Source organism: Neoarius graeffei, chromosome 26, assembly GCF_027579695.1.
Source record: "Neoarius graeffei isolate fNeoGra1 chromosome 26, fNeoGra1.pri, whole genome shotgun sequence".
Lineage (NCBI taxonomy): Eukaryota > Metazoa > Chordata > Actinopteri > Siluriformes > Ariidae > Neoarius > Neoarius graeffei.
In genome coordinates, this window is record NC_083594.1 from 56,776,337 (window position 1) to 56,793,151 (window position 16,815).

General features: G+C 42.6%; 1 protein-coding gene across 2 annotated transcripts; it reads left to right on the forward strand.

The window, feature by feature from the left end:
* The first annotated feature begins 542 nt into the window (after window positions 1-542).
* dennd2db (DENN/MADD domain containing 2Db) lies at window positions 543-16,264 on the forward strand. Of its 2 annotated transcripts, XM_060911045.1 has the most exons (12): window positions 543-625; window positions 3,817-3,897; window positions 4,059-4,338; window positions 4,468-4,537; window positions 6,958-7,035; window positions 7,662-7,802; window positions 8,216-8,364; window positions 10,090-10,261; window positions 10,464-10,514; window positions 14,863-14,944; window positions 15,755-15,997; window positions 16,112-16,264. In XM_060911045.1, the coding sequence occupies exons 2-12, from the start codon at window positions 3,843-3,845 to the stop codon at window positions 16,195-16,197; spliced, it is 1,407 nt and encodes a 468-aa protein (XP_060767028.1). In that variant the 5' UTR covers window positions 543-625; window positions 3,817-3,842; the 3' UTR covers window positions 16,198-16,264. The 2 variants fall into 2 exon arrangements, with proteins under 2 accessions (XP_060767028.1, XP_060767029.1); XM_060911046.1 differs by lacking the exon at window positions 10,464-10,514.
* Window positions 16,265-16,815: the final 551 nt, after the last annotated feature.

Consider the following 16,815-nt stretch of genomic DNA (forward strand, 5'->3'; position numbering starts at 1 on the left):
CGAGGATTAAAAATGGGCTGGAGTGGGGGGTGGGGGGAGGCTTCTGAAAGCAACTGGGCAATTTACAAGAGTGTAATGGCTGATTAAAACCAGAAGGAGGCAGTAATGCAACAGAATGAATGCCAACTTCCGTAAAACTCCAGAGACCGAGAGTCCATTAGTCGGTTTTAACGCCGCGACTCGTTTCACAGATATGATGTTTTTATTGTTGGTGATGCAGATGACTCGTGCTAAAATGTATCAGTGTGCGCATGCGTGCCGTTTCGGAGGCCAGATGTGTTCACATTCCAGTTAGACACAGATCAGTTATAATGATGAATGTGAACCGTTAAAAGAGACAAATCCAATCTGAGCAAACAATCAGACCTGAACAATGAGGTTTGTAATGAATGGGGTCCAATCAGAGAGATCTGGGAACCCGATCTGCATGAGCATGAATGGGCGGAGTTAATTCCAGGTCACGCCCTGAGTTTACAATGTGACTCATCGACCACGCCCCCTGCAAGCTCTGGTTTCTCTGTGCGACGCTTTCCGGATCTCCATCAGTGCGCGCGCACCTGAGCCCAGCCGGACCGCAGACTCACGCGCGCATTTGAACAAGACGGAGGGTTTACAACAGCGCGCGGTGAGTTTAAAACGGGGGGGAGGGGCCTGTCTGTCTGTCTGTCTGTCGGGCACAAACAGTTACTAATAGGGAGCCTACAGAGGGCACAGTGTTCGATGAAATTCGAGTAATTTTAGGGTTAGTTGATAATTCTCTCTCTCTCTCTCTCTCTCCCCGTGTACGTCACTTCTGACGTCACAACTGGTTTCTCTGCATCTTCCAACAAACTCACCTGTGCGTTCTTTCATACGGTCCTGTACATTACCTTTGTGTGTGTCCGTCCGTCCCAAACTACACTCTGCTGTACTAAAGTGTGTGTTATAATGGTGCATTACAGCTTGTTACTGTCTACAGTGGTGCAGGGTTTCACTGTGCAGTCAGGTCTGATAACATTCCCAACCAGTCAAACAGAAAACTCCCTTTAGACACCAGAGAGAGAGAGAGAGACACCAGCTTCATGTGGGAGATGAGGTCACCAAACCACACCCACCACAAACACTGAGTCCACTTTGACAGAGGATAGGAAACCGCTGGGGTCCGGTGAAGGGTCCTGATGGATCTGGATGAGGAACTGTACCGCACTGTTCCAGTCCATTTCTCACCTTCTTATTTGTTCATGGCTGCCATTTCACTGCATATGCTCACTACATAGGGTGTAATGACACCAACACAATAGATCCTACATAGTGCACTAGAACACTGTTAGAGACTCTGCCCCTGTAGGAACTGACCTACTGACATCACATTTACACATGCACTATTAAACACACTATTTAAACTCATGGAAATGAAATAGACTTTACACACACAGAGCGCTGTAGGATTCTGGATTGTGATTGGTCAGAAAGTGTTGATTAATTCTCTATAACAACAGCTCTGACAGTAGTGCGGCTGCATATCACCGGTTTATATTAATGCACTTGATCGTTTCCATAGTAACAGCTCATTCAGAGGGACATGTACTTTAAGCAATGTTCCACAGAAACAGATTTTAAAAATTTATTGATATGAAGTTTTATGAGAGGAGAAATGTATGTGTGTTTGTGTGTGTTGTTTCTGGAAGGAGTGTCCAGTGTCAGCACTGTGGAACAGTCAGAGCTGAAGCTGGAACTTTAGGAGTTTACACTTCTGTACAGTTTCTCACTAATATGAATAACAAGCTGCATTTTTAATTTTAATGAACTCTCAGAGAACGAATAAAGAGAGACTGGTGAGGGAACCAGAGGTGGACAGTAACGAAGTACATTCACTTGAGTACTGTACTTAAGTACACTTGAGTATCTGTCCTTGAGTATTTTTTTTTTAACTTATGACTTTAACTTCACTACATTTGAAAGGCAAATATCATAGTTTTCACTCCACTACATTTCTGTCAAGGTTTTTGTTACTATGAAGCAGCTTTGAAAGTGGATGTTTTTTTTCCTTTCCTTTTCTAAAACGTGATTGTTTTTTTCCGCAGGTGAGACTGAGAGCTGATCAGTAATCACTAGGGTCACGTCACGTCCATAAACTGGATAAAATCAAGTTCAGTGATTTCTCAGCAGTGTTAGTTGAATACGACCAGTTGATGGCAGAATGGAAGGAGGCGGTTCTTCCGCAGAATGCACACACCCACGGCCATACCTAGAACCCATGTTTCAGTTTTCTGAAAGGATTAAAGATTAATTTCGTTTTAAATGTTTGCTTTGTTTGCCTAAAACAAACCACATCACGGCTTACAAAAATTCGCCATCCAACCTGCGGAAGCATATTGAGGGATATAAACGTTTTATTCCAAGAGGAAGCTTGCAATGAAGTTGTCTGTGCTTTTAGAGCTAGCGATAATGTTGCAGTAGCTGTGCAGTCTGGTTAGTCAAATGACTTTCTATGGATTTGCCCACCAAGTTGCCGTCGCCTTGTCCACGGTTAACGTTTACACATAGCTAGTTAACTTGGACACTGTTAGTTAGCGTGTAAAAACAGAGTTATGCTAACATGAATAATGTTAACTTATCTGAAGTCCTTTCAGAAATATTTTAGCATAATCTTGCCAAATAAACAAAATGTAGAAATCTTCCTTTTCTAGTAGCATTAGATACCCAATATGATTTTGAGTTTGAAAAGAGTTTGCTAGCATGTCAGGTGGAGTTTCACTGACTAGCTAGCTTAACGTTAAACCACCATGATGGCACAGCATGCGTTCATTTTGTGAATCCAGTTGGTTGCTTCAGAGGCATTAGGTTTTGTAAGTGTTGTGGCAATAATACAACGATGCATCGACAGAAAATTTACTTTTAATACTTAAGTATTTTTAAAAGCAAGCACTTAAGTAAAAATTTGACTGGAAAACTTTCACTTGTATCGGAGTAACATTTTACCAGTGGGATCTGTACTTTGACTTAAGTAATGAAGTTGGGTTCTTTGTCCACCTCTGGAGGGAACGACTCTGTAGATGCTATAATGTAACAGGAAGGAACTCACTTTATGAACATTGAATGTAACTATAAATAAAAGTAAGATGGTCTTTAATAAATAAAAATTGTAATTATTGGTAAATTGCTGTAGTGTAAAAGGAATAAAACACGGGAAAATGCTGCATTTTCCTCTAAATTAACAGTAACTCCACTTCATCTCTGTCTCTCTCTCTCTCTCTCTCTCTCTCTCACACACACACACACACACACACACACACACACACACACACTGTTAGTAATTAACATTGATTTATTCTGAATGTCATTCATTTACTCTGAGTTCTGACGTCAAACTTCAGAGGGATCATTTCACAAAAAAAATGATCAAATATAAAATCTGAAACGTTTACAAGCAACTGGATTTTACTCTGAGTTTGTAAAAGTAATCAAAACTCACACAGTGTTTAATGTGAGTTTTTGTCTCTGAGTTTCTGAAACTTTACACAGATGGCTCCAGTGAATAACACACACACACACACACACACACACACACACACACACACACACACACACACACCTTCCTCAGTTCTCCTTTTCCTCTCTGTCTCACTTTCGTAAGAACCACATGGTGCTTGTTTCCTGATGGAGGGCAGAAGAAAAGCCCCTCAGTCACTTTCACAATAATAAAGGAGAATACATGAACTTTCTCTTTCCTGAGTGCGTCCAGAAATGGGGTGGGGATTTCTGATTTGTTTCCCAGAAAACCTGAGATGTAGTTTCTCTCTCTCTCTCTCTCTCTCTCTCTCTCTCTCTCTGTAGTTGACATTGTGTCTGATGTTGAAGTGATGAAGAAGATCAGCTCAGTGTTCTCCTCTCTACAGGACAAACTGCACAGAGACAGTGAGTGTACACACACACAGTGAACATTGTGTATGTGATAAAAAGAACATTGTATGATGACATTTACTTTATGAATGATCATTGTGTGCTCCGTAAACAGTAAACCTGAAATCACATCTGAAACTAGACAGTAATTGGTGTGTGTGTGTGTGTGTATACAGAAGGTGAGAAGAAGGGTTTGCCCCCTCCTGCAGATGCCGCCGCGCCCCCTGTTGAGTGCTCACACATGCTTGTGCAGCCGCCGTTCTTTGAGTACCTGGTGGTGGTGAGTGTGAGGAAGAGGAGCAGTGGAGATGAAGGCTATGAGCCACAGATCATCTATCAGTTCCCCAAAGCCACCGGCCAATCACAGCGCAAGGAGGAGGAGCCTCTCTTTAAAGCTATCACACTCTTCTGCTTCCCTGAGGGGGTCAACTGGGCCCCGCTAACCGAGTACCACAGGTCTCTCTCTCTCTCTCTCTCTCTCTCTCACACACACACACACACACACACACACACACACACACACACACACACTTACTTCATGCGTTTTGGTTGTTGGTATTAAACTAACTTTCTCTCTCTCAACAGTGAAACGTTCTCGTTCGTCCTGACTGGGATGGACGGCAGCAGGAGGAATGGGTACTGCAGGAGACTGCTGGTATGCTAATCACACACATACATACTCATACTGTGTCTCTCTCTCTCTCTCTCTCTCTCACCCCTTTCACATACAAAATCCATTAACGTTTGAGGTAAAAACAACATGAAAAAGATAATAAATTTTCATTCCCACCCCGTCTTCCAAAATGGAAAAGTTACGGAGATGGTGTTTTCCCTCCTGACTGTATTTAACGGAATGCTACTGAGCGCAAACCATGCGAGACCGGATATGACGTAAAGTTCACGAGGCAGTGAGTCTGGTGTGGTCAAAAGCCCAAGCTGAGACATTAGCTAGTTAGCAACATGGTAGAGTCGAGCTGCATCACGTCTCTGTTCAGAGAGTTTTCTTCGTGTTTCACAGTGGTGAACATTTGTTCAGGCAAAGGCTCTTTATAAACCCTTTCTTATACAGTAGGACTGCTGTCTCTGCTGACTCACTCAAGCATACAAGCATGACCCCTTGAACTACACACCCAGAATGCAACGCTCTGTAGTTGCCCGTTTTTTATAGGCAGCATGAACCCCACACACCCGCTTTCACTTTTTTTTTGTCTATTACTCTCCTTATTTAAACCCCGCCTTCTGTTAGTTTGTCTTGTTTTTATTTTCCACGCCGATTCTCGACGTGGTCTTCACTTCCACTGTCGTGTTTTCATGCCTGCTGGTTTTTTTTTTTTGCTTTGACAATCTTGTGTAATGCAAAGTTAAGTGTAACAACAAGGTTTCTATCTAGTTTGTTCTGATCTGCGGTTTCAGATAGCCGTGTTAGATTGTGGAACGTATCCCCCGTGGATACGGCACTCACACTGTACCTGCTGATGTTTGCTTGTTTTGATTTCGCCGCCGGTTGCTTTACATTGAGGCAATACGAGTGCTGTCACAATATTGCTACATCATTTATATCACCGCCAGCAGTGTCACAACTGTCACAACACATAAATCTGATGGTTCTGAATCCCACTGGATCTGCAACAAAAGATTTCTGTAAACGTTAACATGTCGATGGGAGGGTAGATTAATGTTTCGACTTTACCATTTTGCTAGTGTTCCCACAGGACACCACGACTGCAGAAAGAATATGATCGCTACTGCAGTGGAAAATGTATGGTTTTCGCCATGAGTGGGAATGGGATATCTCTCTCTCCCTCACACATGAGTGAGAGAGAGACATGTCAATTGAGTTACATGTCAATCCTGAGATCGAGATGCTGAACCTCTTCTGCTCCTCGGACCTGCCTGATCCATCCTGATGCCCTACGTCTAACTGGAGTCTCATCGCATCGCTCCTGTGGAGGACGGCCCTATGTGGACAGTTGAAAGTCACACTTGGAGGACGCTCTGGACTCTTACAGTAATGCTTTTATGGCTGAGGACTACAGTTGACTTGCTAACTTTAGGACTGCAGTTGTTGGAGCCATATTTGAGATTGATAGAAATTTGCTTTGAGTTGCTGGCAACCTGTAAAAGAAAAAGATTTTTAGTTAGTTATTATAAATACTTACCTGTTATGTTTATATGCTTACCTCTTATGTTATGTATACTTACCTGGACCTAAAGACCCTCTGTCTGGCCCAATGCACCTGTGATGTGGGCGGTACTGTGAAACCCCTCCCTCCGACCCGCATTGGTGGCGCGAATCACAGATTTAATTGGTACACTCACAGGTGCCTCGCAGACAGAGTGTGAGTAGGACACAGTTTTCGACCACATAGCGTCCCCTCTTAGTTTATACCTTTTTTTACCTTGTTTGTTGGATTCATTGAAAGTCAACCGGACTGTGGAAAATAAATGGAACAACATCTCGTTTTATTTCACTCTCCGTGTGTGCTTACTTTGGAATGCGCGTCTAAACAACCCCACACTCTGCCTCGCGTGGCCAAGGAAATGTTTGGTATAAAAAAATGGCCACAACAGCAGTTGTCATGAACAGTTTTGCACTCAAGTTTCCATCAATGAAGAGTTTATAACATGAACGAAACAGACTTCATGTTAAAACCGTTAATGTTATAGTCATGTTATCTGTTATCAACCAGATGAGGATGGGTTCCCTTTTGAGTCTGGTTCTTCTCAAGGTTTCTTCCTCATGTCGTCTGAGGGAGTTTTTCCTTGCCACCGTTGCCACAGGCTCTACATGCTGTTTGCACTGTTATTGGAGATGCTTTAATCTCATTGTACGTGTATAGTGACAATAAAGGCATTCTATTCATCATTGGGGATAGATTGGGGATAAAATTAGCTCATGTTTAAAGTCATTCAAATTCTGTAAAGCTGCTTTGTGACGATGTCTACTGTTAAAAACGCTATAAAAATAAACTTGACACACACACAACCAATCAGACTCATGCTAGTTTATAGGTGAGCATGTTTACTGTAACACTTCTAACACTGTGTGTGTGTGTGTGTGTGTGTGTGTTTTAGCCATTAGGGAAGGGAGCACGCCCCCCAGAGGCCTACTGTATCATCAGCACCCTCGCCTGCTTCAGCCTCTTCTCAAAGGTAACACCTGATCTCGCTCTGCTCCCCCTCAGAAAGCAGACCCCTCAGTACTCCAGCTTTGGTTGTTTACACTGAAACAAATAAAGCCGCACCAGTGTGTGTTTATACACAGCGTGCTGATGTTCCAGAACCAGAGGAGTGACGCGTAACACAACAACGTGTCTGTGTCTGGTGTGAGGTATAACATGCACGTGGGGAATACGAAGACCCCGACCATACCGGTATCGCTTTCAAAACAATAACGGCGGGTGAACCAAGTGTCGAGGTGCTGCACATTTGTACCTCTTTCTCAGATTACCAGCCAACTCATTTTTCAGAGATTTTTTTAATCCCCTGGTGGCGAGTCGCACACACAATACATTATGAAAACGTCACACCCCTGTCCCGCCCCACTGGCTCTCCCTTTTACACAGACCTCCATTCAGCTCCGTTACGACCTCCGCTGCTGGATCAGAGACGGAACAACAAACACCCCGTTCCATGTTCAGAGATGCAACATTCCTGTCTGTAAAAGGGGCTTGTGTCTGTGTGTTAGTGTCTCTCTCTGTCTGCCTCACTGTTTCTCTATCATGTTTCTGATCAGATTTATCTGGACAGTGCTTTAGTAATTGTGTGTGTGTGTGTAGATCTTTGATGAGGTGGAGAAGAGGCGTCAGATCTCCATGGCAATGATTTATCCATTCATGCAGAGTCTCAGAGAAACACCGTTTCCTGCTCCAGGAAAAACTGCCACAATCAAGAGCTTCATCCCTGAGTCTGGGACAGAGGTGTACACACACACACACACACACACACACACACACACACACACACATGTTGCTCCCTACAGTGGTGCAGTGTGTGTGCTTGTGAGACGTAGCGTAGTGTTTCACTGTGCAGTCAGGTCTGATAACATTCCCATCCAGCAGAACAGAAAACATGGAAATTTCCCTTCACACATGCAGAGAGAGCCCAGCATCATGTAAGAGATGATTCCATCAAGCCACACCCACCACAGATACTCCACCTATGTCCCCCCAGTGTTTTGGTTCTGTTTTCCTCATGAGTCTAAGCAAAATGTTCAGGAATAAATGCAGGAACCTGAATAGACCAAGATCTCTGACAGCACCTTGGTACCAAGGTATCTAACCTCTCTCTCTCTCTCTCTCTCTCTCTCTCTCTCTCTGTCCCCCCCCCGCAGATTATCAGTCTGACTCGGCCGGTGGATTCATGGTTAGAACACGTTGACTTTTGCTCGTTGTTTTTGTGTTTATCGGATGAGGAAATTCTGCAGGTTTTTGCTGCTGCTGTGCTCGAAAGACGAATCATCTTCATTGCTGAGGAGCTCAGGTAGCCAATTAGGTCTCTCCCCTGTATACACACACACACTACAGTATGAAACACCAGCTGAATTGAAAAGGACTACAGTACCTTGCAAAAGTATTCATACCCCTTGAACTTTTTCACATTTTTCCACCTTACAACCACGAACTTAAAAGTTTTTTTATTGAGATTTTATGTGATAGACCAACACAGAGTAGCACATAATTGTGAAGTGAAACGAAAACGATAAAATGGTCTTCAAAATTTTAAACAAATAAAAATCTGAAAAATGTGGTGTGCATTAGTATTCAGCCCCCCTGCGTCAATACTTTGTAGAGCCACCTTTTGCTGCAATTACAGCTGCAAGTCTTTTGTGGTATGTCTCTACCAGCTTTGCACATCTAGACACTGAAATTTTTGCCCATTCTTCTTTGCAAAATAGCTCAAGCTCAGCCAGATTGGATGGAGAGCGTCTGTGAACAGCAATTTTCAAGTCTTGCCACAGATGCTCAATGGGATTTAGGTCTGGACTTTGACTGGGCCATTCGAACACATGAATATTCTTTGATCTAAACCATTCCATTGTAGCTCTGGCTGTATGTTTCGGGTCATTGTCTTGCTGGAAGGTGAATCTCCTTCCCAGTCTCAAGTCTTTTGCAGCCTCCAACAGGTTTTCTTCCAGGATTGCCCTGTATTTAGCTCCATCCATCTTCCCATCAACTCTGACCAGCTTCCCTGTCCCTGCTGAAGAAAAGCATCCCCATAGCATGATGCTGCCACCACCATGTTTCACAGTGGGGATGGTGTGTGCAGGGTGATGAGCAGTGTTAGTTTTCTGCCACACATAGCACTTTGCATTTAGGCCAAAAAGTTCAACTGTGGTCTCATCTGACCAAAGCACCTTCTTCCACATGTTTGCTGTGTCCCCTACAGTTCTTATGCCTGTCTTTCAACAATGGCTTTCTTCCTGCCACTCTTCCAAAAAGGCCAGATTTGTGGAGTGTATGACTTATAGTTGTCCTGTGCACAGATTCTCCCACCTGAGCTGTGGATTTCTGCAGCTCCTCCAGAGTGATCATGGGCCTCTTGGCTGCTTCTCTGACCAGTGCTCTCCTTGCTCGCTCTGTCAGTTTAGGTGGACGGCCATGTCTTGGTAGGTTTGCAGTTGTGCCGTACTTTTTCCATTTTTGAATGATGGATTGAACAGTGCTTCTTGAGATGTTCAGAGCTTGGGATATTTTTTTATAACCTAACCCTGCCTTAAACTTCTCCAGAACTTTATCCCTGACCTGTCTGGTGAGTACTTTGGTCTTCATGATGCTGTTTGTTCTTCAGTGTTCTCTAACAAACCACTGAGGCCTTCACAGAACAAGTGTATTTATGCTGAGAGTAAATTACACACAGTAGGACTCTATTAACTAATTAGACGACTTCTGAAGGCAGTTGATTGCACTGGATTGTATTTAGAGGTATCAGAGTACAGGGGGCTGAATACTAATGCACACCACATTTTTCAGATTTTTATTTGTTTAAAATTTTGAAGACCATTTATCATTTTTGTTTCACTTCACAATTATGTGCTACTCTGTGTTGGTCTATCACATAAAATCTCAATAAAAAACTTAAGTTCATGGTTGTAAGGTGGAAAAATGTGAAAAAGTTCAAGGGGTATGAATACTTTTTCAAGGCACTGTACAGCAGGGTTTGTGTGTGTGTGTGTGTGTGTGTGTGTGTGTGTGTGTGTGTGTGTAGCACACTCTCTCAGGTGTTACATGCCGTTGCTGCTCTGCTCTTCCCCTTCATCTGGCAGCACACATTCATCTCCATTGTCCCTAAAGTTCTCCTCGATGTGTATTTAGCACCAACACCATACCTGCTTGGAATCCAGAAGAACCTGCTGCACCTGCTCACTGAGCACACTGACGTAAGTGTGTGTGGTTAAGAGGGAGAATATGTTTGTCATGTCATTGTCTGTGTCCCAAATTAGCTCCACTGAACTCTAAATAGTATCACAATCATGCACTGGTTTTAACACTGAAACTTTGTCACTATGGCAACTGTCCACGGGGATACGCTGTAGATCTCTCTCTCTCTCTCTCTCTCTCTGATTTTATGTTGTTCCTCAGTTGCTTATTGTTGACCTGACTGGCCAATCAGAGAGCAAGTTCATCGCCAGAGTGAGTTTAACACACACACACACACACACACACAAGTTGAACTTTAAGGTTTGTGCCGATGTCCTGTGTTGGGATTAAACTGTAAAATTGGAATTGTGTGAAAAGAAAGTGTGTGTGTGTGTGTGTGTGTGTGTGAGAGAGAGAGAGAGCGATTACTACAAATGGGAATTTAAACTTGTTTTGCTTCAGTGAGAAAACACACAGGTCCTGGTTACTGTAAACACAGAGGAAGGACCTTTTATTAATCATTGTAAAGTTAAATTTTGTGACACTGGAACATCAGGAACTGTTTATCTTTTCTGTGTAAATGATCTCATGTTCAGAGAACTAAAAATTTACACCAGATTTTCTTCATAGTCTTGTGGCAATGTCAGTAAATTCCAATCAGCCATAAATGACCAAAAGCATTTGTGTAACAGCTGGTTTACATTTAGCCACACCCTCAAAACTCCATAAAAGGCAAAGCTCACAGAGATCTGAAAAGGACAAATTGATGACTAAACGATGAAAGAGTGCCTCCTACATGCAGTGTGTGCTCAGTCTTCCAGTAATGCAGCTCAGCTACTGCAGCGTGTTGGTAATCTCTCTCTCTCTCTCTCTCTCTCTCACTCACTCACTCACTCACACGTGCTCCTTTTACAGGGTGCCATTACTATTGCCTTGATTTATAATCCATTTATAAAATCTCAGGAACTCATGGACAGGTTCACCATCAGCTGAGGGTCAAATTAGTGAGTCTCCTTCCACACACAGTTACAGGAACTCGGGAGAGAAATGGAGGATATGAACCATTTTCACAACTAACTCAACTTTTATCACCTCATTTCTTGTGTAAAAGCTCCTGAGAAACATTTACAAATTAAATATCTTCATGTCCAGATTGATAAACAAGGAACAATGTGGCTGTTTTTCTGGTTAAACTGGTCGTGTGTGGTGTTTGTCTTAAACAAGTGTTTCCAGGCAAAACAAACCTCGTCGGGCAGCACCCATTTTATACCTATATGTTGATAACGGTAATATTTCTCAATCATCAGCTGTCAGGTTATAGTCCTATGAAAATCCATGACCTTGACAGGGATGTGATTTTTCCGCGAATTCGCGGAATTCCGCTTTTTTCACCTCAAAATTTGAAAAAAATTTTTTTTCCGATTTTTCGCTCAAAAATCCGCATTCAGATCCTATTCGTTCCGACTTTCAGTAATTGTGTCATTGAGATGAAATGAGGTATGTGATTGGCCCATCGCTCTGTAACAACCAATGAACGCGCTTGTTAGATAGCTGTACGTAAGCTCGCTTCAAACAAAGAGTTGAAAGATGGCAGCCTCCGTGATCGAGCGTAAAGATGCACCTGATCATCAGTTTGGTGTGTGTTTTTAAAGTAAATAAACATGGGGAAGAAGAAAAAAAACAACCCAGCTCATTTCTTTCCCCATAATAAACCTGCAAGTGGTGATGGTGTCACTGCACGTGCGACAGTTGGGTATGTTTTCGCGGGGTGACGAAGGTTGCCGTGGCAACAGGGCCTCGCGCCATCTGTTGCTTCCTGGATGCGCATGCGCACGCTATGAAAGCTGTGGTGAAAAGGTTAGCATCGGAGGCTAAACCTTCTGAGGAGAAAAGAAGGGGCGGATTTTATTTCAGTTTGTTTTAGTTACGTCCGAAGAAACAGCAGTTTAAATCACGGCTCTAGTTTACAAATCAAAATGGCTACTCAGTGAAAACAAAACAAAAGCTAGAGAGAGGGGGAGTGGTGTAGAGAGAGGGGGAGTGGTGTAGAGAGAGGGGGAGTGGTGTAGAGAGAGGGGGAGTGGTGGGAGTTTACCCCGGGAAAGTGAGTCTGTGAGGCGGCAGTGATGCTTGACCCCTCCCCCCTCCCGCCTCCTCTCACTTTACCTCAGAGTCTCTGCCAACTTCATCACAGATTATTTCACCTTTTTCACTCGAAGTTAGTTTTAATTTTCGCTCAAAACTTTTCCCACAGCGTGGATGTAAGGTAATTATACACAATTTTGATTTGTTTATTCAATATTAAAATGTTGGTGCAAATAATACATACTTGCCAACTTTTCAAAATTCTCATGAGGGAGAAAAGTGCATGAAAGACATTTTCAATTGGCCGAGGGTCTGATGCGCGGTTGAAATGATAAAAACAGTGGAGCCCAATTAATTGCAAACACATTTTTTGTGAATGTTGTTTAGTGAAAAAGTGATTTTTATTCTTGCATATGAAAATCCTCAAGTGAGTGAACACTGTACAGTTCTGTATATGAGTCAGTTTCACAGAAAACGTTTTTTTTTTTTTTTGTCCGGACGTGTTTTGTTTACATTTTGAGATTTCTAAAACCTTTTTATGGCCTCATATGATAAAACATTATCAGTTCTACCTTGCATTTCAAAATTTGACTACTTTGGTTCATAAATGTGCATTTTGTAGCAAATTTTAGGGTTGAAAATGAGCAAAAATGGCTGTTCCACTGAAAAGAGACTTTTTTCAGACATGATTCTTAATGTTAGACAAAGGTGGAATTGAAACTTTTTCATGTTCAACGACAAGACTGTGGAAACCACAATGGACATATGATGTCACAAATTGAAAATGCCATTAAAAAAAGATATTTTTTTGATGTTTTGTTAATTTTTGTACCTGTCCCAGAGGTTTGTGTCAGTTCTGTTACCGTGATTAATCACATAACAAAAATAAATGCTCCCAAAAGCTATTATTGAAATTATTTGTTGCCAAGGATCTACATATTCTCACCTTTTATATGGATGGCAGAATGAACTGAATCTGAGAATATTTACTTAAAAATTTCAGTTTTGGTAAGTAGTCTATGCATGACTAATTTTTTTGTGTCAATCCTGTTACCCTGTCTAAACGAGGTGTGCAGTAACTTAATCAAATATTAGAAGTTGCCATACATAAGAAGCAAACCGGGAGACTACCAGGAGCAATAGAGTTTAATAAATAATGGTGGATGAATTCTTATGTTGCATCATGTTTGTTTGAAAAGGCACATTTAGGTATGTTCAACTTCTACAGTAATTGAAAGTATAAATTTTGTTTTTCCTTATACAATTTCCTATTTATTCTAATGCAGATGATTTAATTTAGAATGACATTTTTAGGTTTCATGTTTTGGCTTTTTGTCAGTTAAGAATCATTGAATTTACTATAGGGGCTCAGAGTTGCATGTTGACCATTAAATTGGCTTGAATTTGTTAATCATGACAAGTTTTTTCTTGTGTGTTTGCTTGCCATTTTAGTACAATTTTTAAGTCAGAAAACCCCAGAACCCAGGAGCTTCAGGGGGCTTCGCCCCCCTTGTCCCCCCACCAGGGCGCTGCCCTGGACCAGCTGGGGGCCTATAGCCCCCAGACCCCCGCCTAAAATTTTCAGATAATTTCACCAGCCCCAAATCACATCCCTGCCTTGAGTTTGACATTTCAGTCATTCGAGGTCATGGTGCCAAATGAAAGCCCATATGGCATTTCCTATAAGTTGATAACGGTAAATATGTCTACCATCAACCGTTTAAGTTACAGCCCTCTGAAAACCCGTGAGCTTGAGTTTGACCTTTCAAGGTCAAAGATCATGGTGCCACATGAAAGGTCATATATGAGTTCTTATATGCTCATAATAGTAAACATTTGTCTATCAGCAACTGTTTGAGTTATAAATGGAAAATGTTATTTTGACCAAAAGGTTGACCTTTCCGGTGACCTTAACCTTGACCCAATTACCCCCAAAATTTAATCAGGTAAATACGGACCATTGCTCACCTACCCTGAAAATTTGAAGTCATTTGGTGCAACCGTCTAGATGCGAGATTTGTTAAAAGACAGACACACAAACAAACAAATGAAAGTTTGAAAGAAAACTATGACAGAGACCAATCATGTAGCACATCAATGGAAGCAGTATTGAAGGATGAACATTTTGGAATTGGCTTAAAGTAAATATGATGAATATGAAGGAAGCCATCATGAAAAAAAACTATTTTGACCTTTTTGCTGACCTTGACCAGATGACCCTAAAGATGTTGGAGGTTCTATGAGAGACCAATGGCCATCTATCCTGAAAGTTTCATGATTGGCCCAGCCGTTTTCCCGTAATATCGTTAACAAACAAACCAAAGAAACCCCACCGAAAACAATGCCTCGCCCCCTGGTGGACTCCGTCCCGGGCGAGGTAACAATTCTACACCCAGTATTGCATTAGCGTAACAGCATCATCGCATTGAAACGCGCTGCTGTCCTGCTAAACACGTTGCTGCAAACAGTGTTATTGGTCCACAACCACATGCTAACATCATCAATACTGTCCATCTTACATGTCCTTGTGCTGCAGGTTGGAGATGAGGACACACTGATCCCGAGCAGGCTGCAGGAGGAGCTGCTCCAGGATCTCTGCAAACGCAAACACGACGCGAGTGAGTCCGTCACTCAACTGTCCTTTTAATTCACACTGTCTCATTACGTCTCACTGTCTCTCATGGAATCTGATTGAACTGCACTAAACCTCCTCTGAGCTGGACGAGTCCGTTGAAGTGTCAGAAACAGTCACGTGACTGCTGACTGACGTCCAGCTCTGAGGAGCTTTACTGTGTTTTACTCGCATTACATCATCAGGAGCTGGAAAACTCCACCCACACAGCCCGGGTGTGTCCTGCTTGGGTCGACCGGGTTAGAGCTAGCAACGTGATGGAAATTCTGGAACATTCCTCAGTTATTTAATGACACTCACCTGCGTGTGTCTCCAGTGATGGAGAATGATGACGATGGACTTGAAAGTTAGTGTAGCGACCAGCACTAACGTAACTTTAACAGATTTAGCTGCATCATGTTCCTGAGGTTTTCCCATTATTCTGGAAAACTTTCATACTTTTTCATCCTGGTTAAACGCGTGCTAGTGTTGTTCTGTTTAACATTTGACATGTGGGGCGAGCTCGTCTGTGCATTTACTTTATTATCCACAATTAAAATGTAATAGGGGGTGTCGTGGCTCAGGTGGATAAGGCGCCATACCATAAATCCAGGGACCCGGGTTCAATTCCGACCCGAGGTCATTTCCCGATCCCTCCCTGTTTCTCTCTCCTGCTCATTTCCTGTCTCTACACTGTCCTATCCAATAAAGATGAAAAAATGAAAAAAAAATTAATAAAGATAATATTTTGTGTGTCTGTGTAGTGTTAGCATTTGTTACGTGTGTGTATAAAGTATTTGTGTTTTTGGCCCTGCAGCTACGGAGGAGCTGAACAGCGTGGTGTCTGAAGCCTTCCTCAGCTTCTTTGTGAAAACTGTTGGACATTTTGCAAATCACTTCAAGCATCTGGGAAGAAACAAGCAGCTGAGAACGTTTCAGAAAAAGAGCTTCATCAAAGCTGTGGAGCCGAAGGAGAACCTGGACTTCGTCAAACAGTTCGTGCAGACGCAGATGTTTGACTTGTTCATCCAGGAGGAGGAGAAACCGCACGAGCACGAAGGTCAGAACCTGAACACGGTTCTCTGGATCAGGCAGCATGAACGCTGCAGTTCATGTGGGAGAAAAGCACTAGTGCAGGTCTCACAGTCCACATTCTGACTTGTGTGTGTTTCAGGATTTTTCCATCAGAAAGTTGTGGAGTTTCAGCAGAGGAGGAAGGAGCGATTGAGGAGTGGAGGAGTGAAGGGGCTCGTAGCATGAGACGGTGTGTGTGAGAGAGACTATTATTTGTATTGTTCAATAAATTGTTTCACTGTGAGTCACTTAACTCTTGCGTGTGTGTGAGAGAGTGAGTTAAACTCTGTTCATTAAAACAAACATGAAAGAAGCTTATAATAAAAGTTTGTCATTTACAGTTTCAAATACATCAAACAATAACTGTATGTAGTGAAAGTTCATTATGTCTACCTATTGAAACTATTCTTTAAATTCGTTTCTTAAGACAAGGATTTTTTAGGATGTTACCTTGACAGTTTCGGCGATAAACTTCCGCCTTCTTCAAAACAGTCACCAGATGTCGAGTGGTGACGTGCCTTCTCAGCTGATGTTACTCTAAGGAGGCGTGAACGTCCCGCCCAATTTGACAGGTAGTTCACGCCTCCTGCTGTCAGGTCGCTCCTCCAGGACGGCGCTCCAGGTGTGTGACAGCGCGTACGCTCCCTCATCCCGGTTCATCGTTCTCTGCGCACGCTTTCGTATCTCCACTGCCTCTAAAATCCAACGCTGGAATCTATTTTCTTCAGCGCGAATGACTCTGGCCTCTTCCCAATTCATTATATGATTTTGCCGTTTGCAGTGGTCTGAAATGGCTGATTTTAA

What these genes read in the sequence shown, in the direction of transcription:
- dennd2db (XM_060911045.1), top strand. Translation starts at nt 3,843, where the DNA reads ATGAAGAAGATCAGCTCAGTGTTCTCCTCTCTACAGGACAAACTGCAC. An exon ending in CCGCTAACCGAGTACCACAG is followed by an intron (nt 4,339 to 4,467) that starts GTCTCTCTCTCT and finishes CTCTCTCAACAG; the next exon opens with TGAAACGTTCTCGTTCGTCC. An exon ending in GGTACTGCAGGAGACTGCTG is followed by an intron (nt 4,538 to 6,957) that starts GTATGCTAATCA and finishes TGTGTGTTTTAG; the next exon opens with CCATTAGGGAAGGGAGCACG.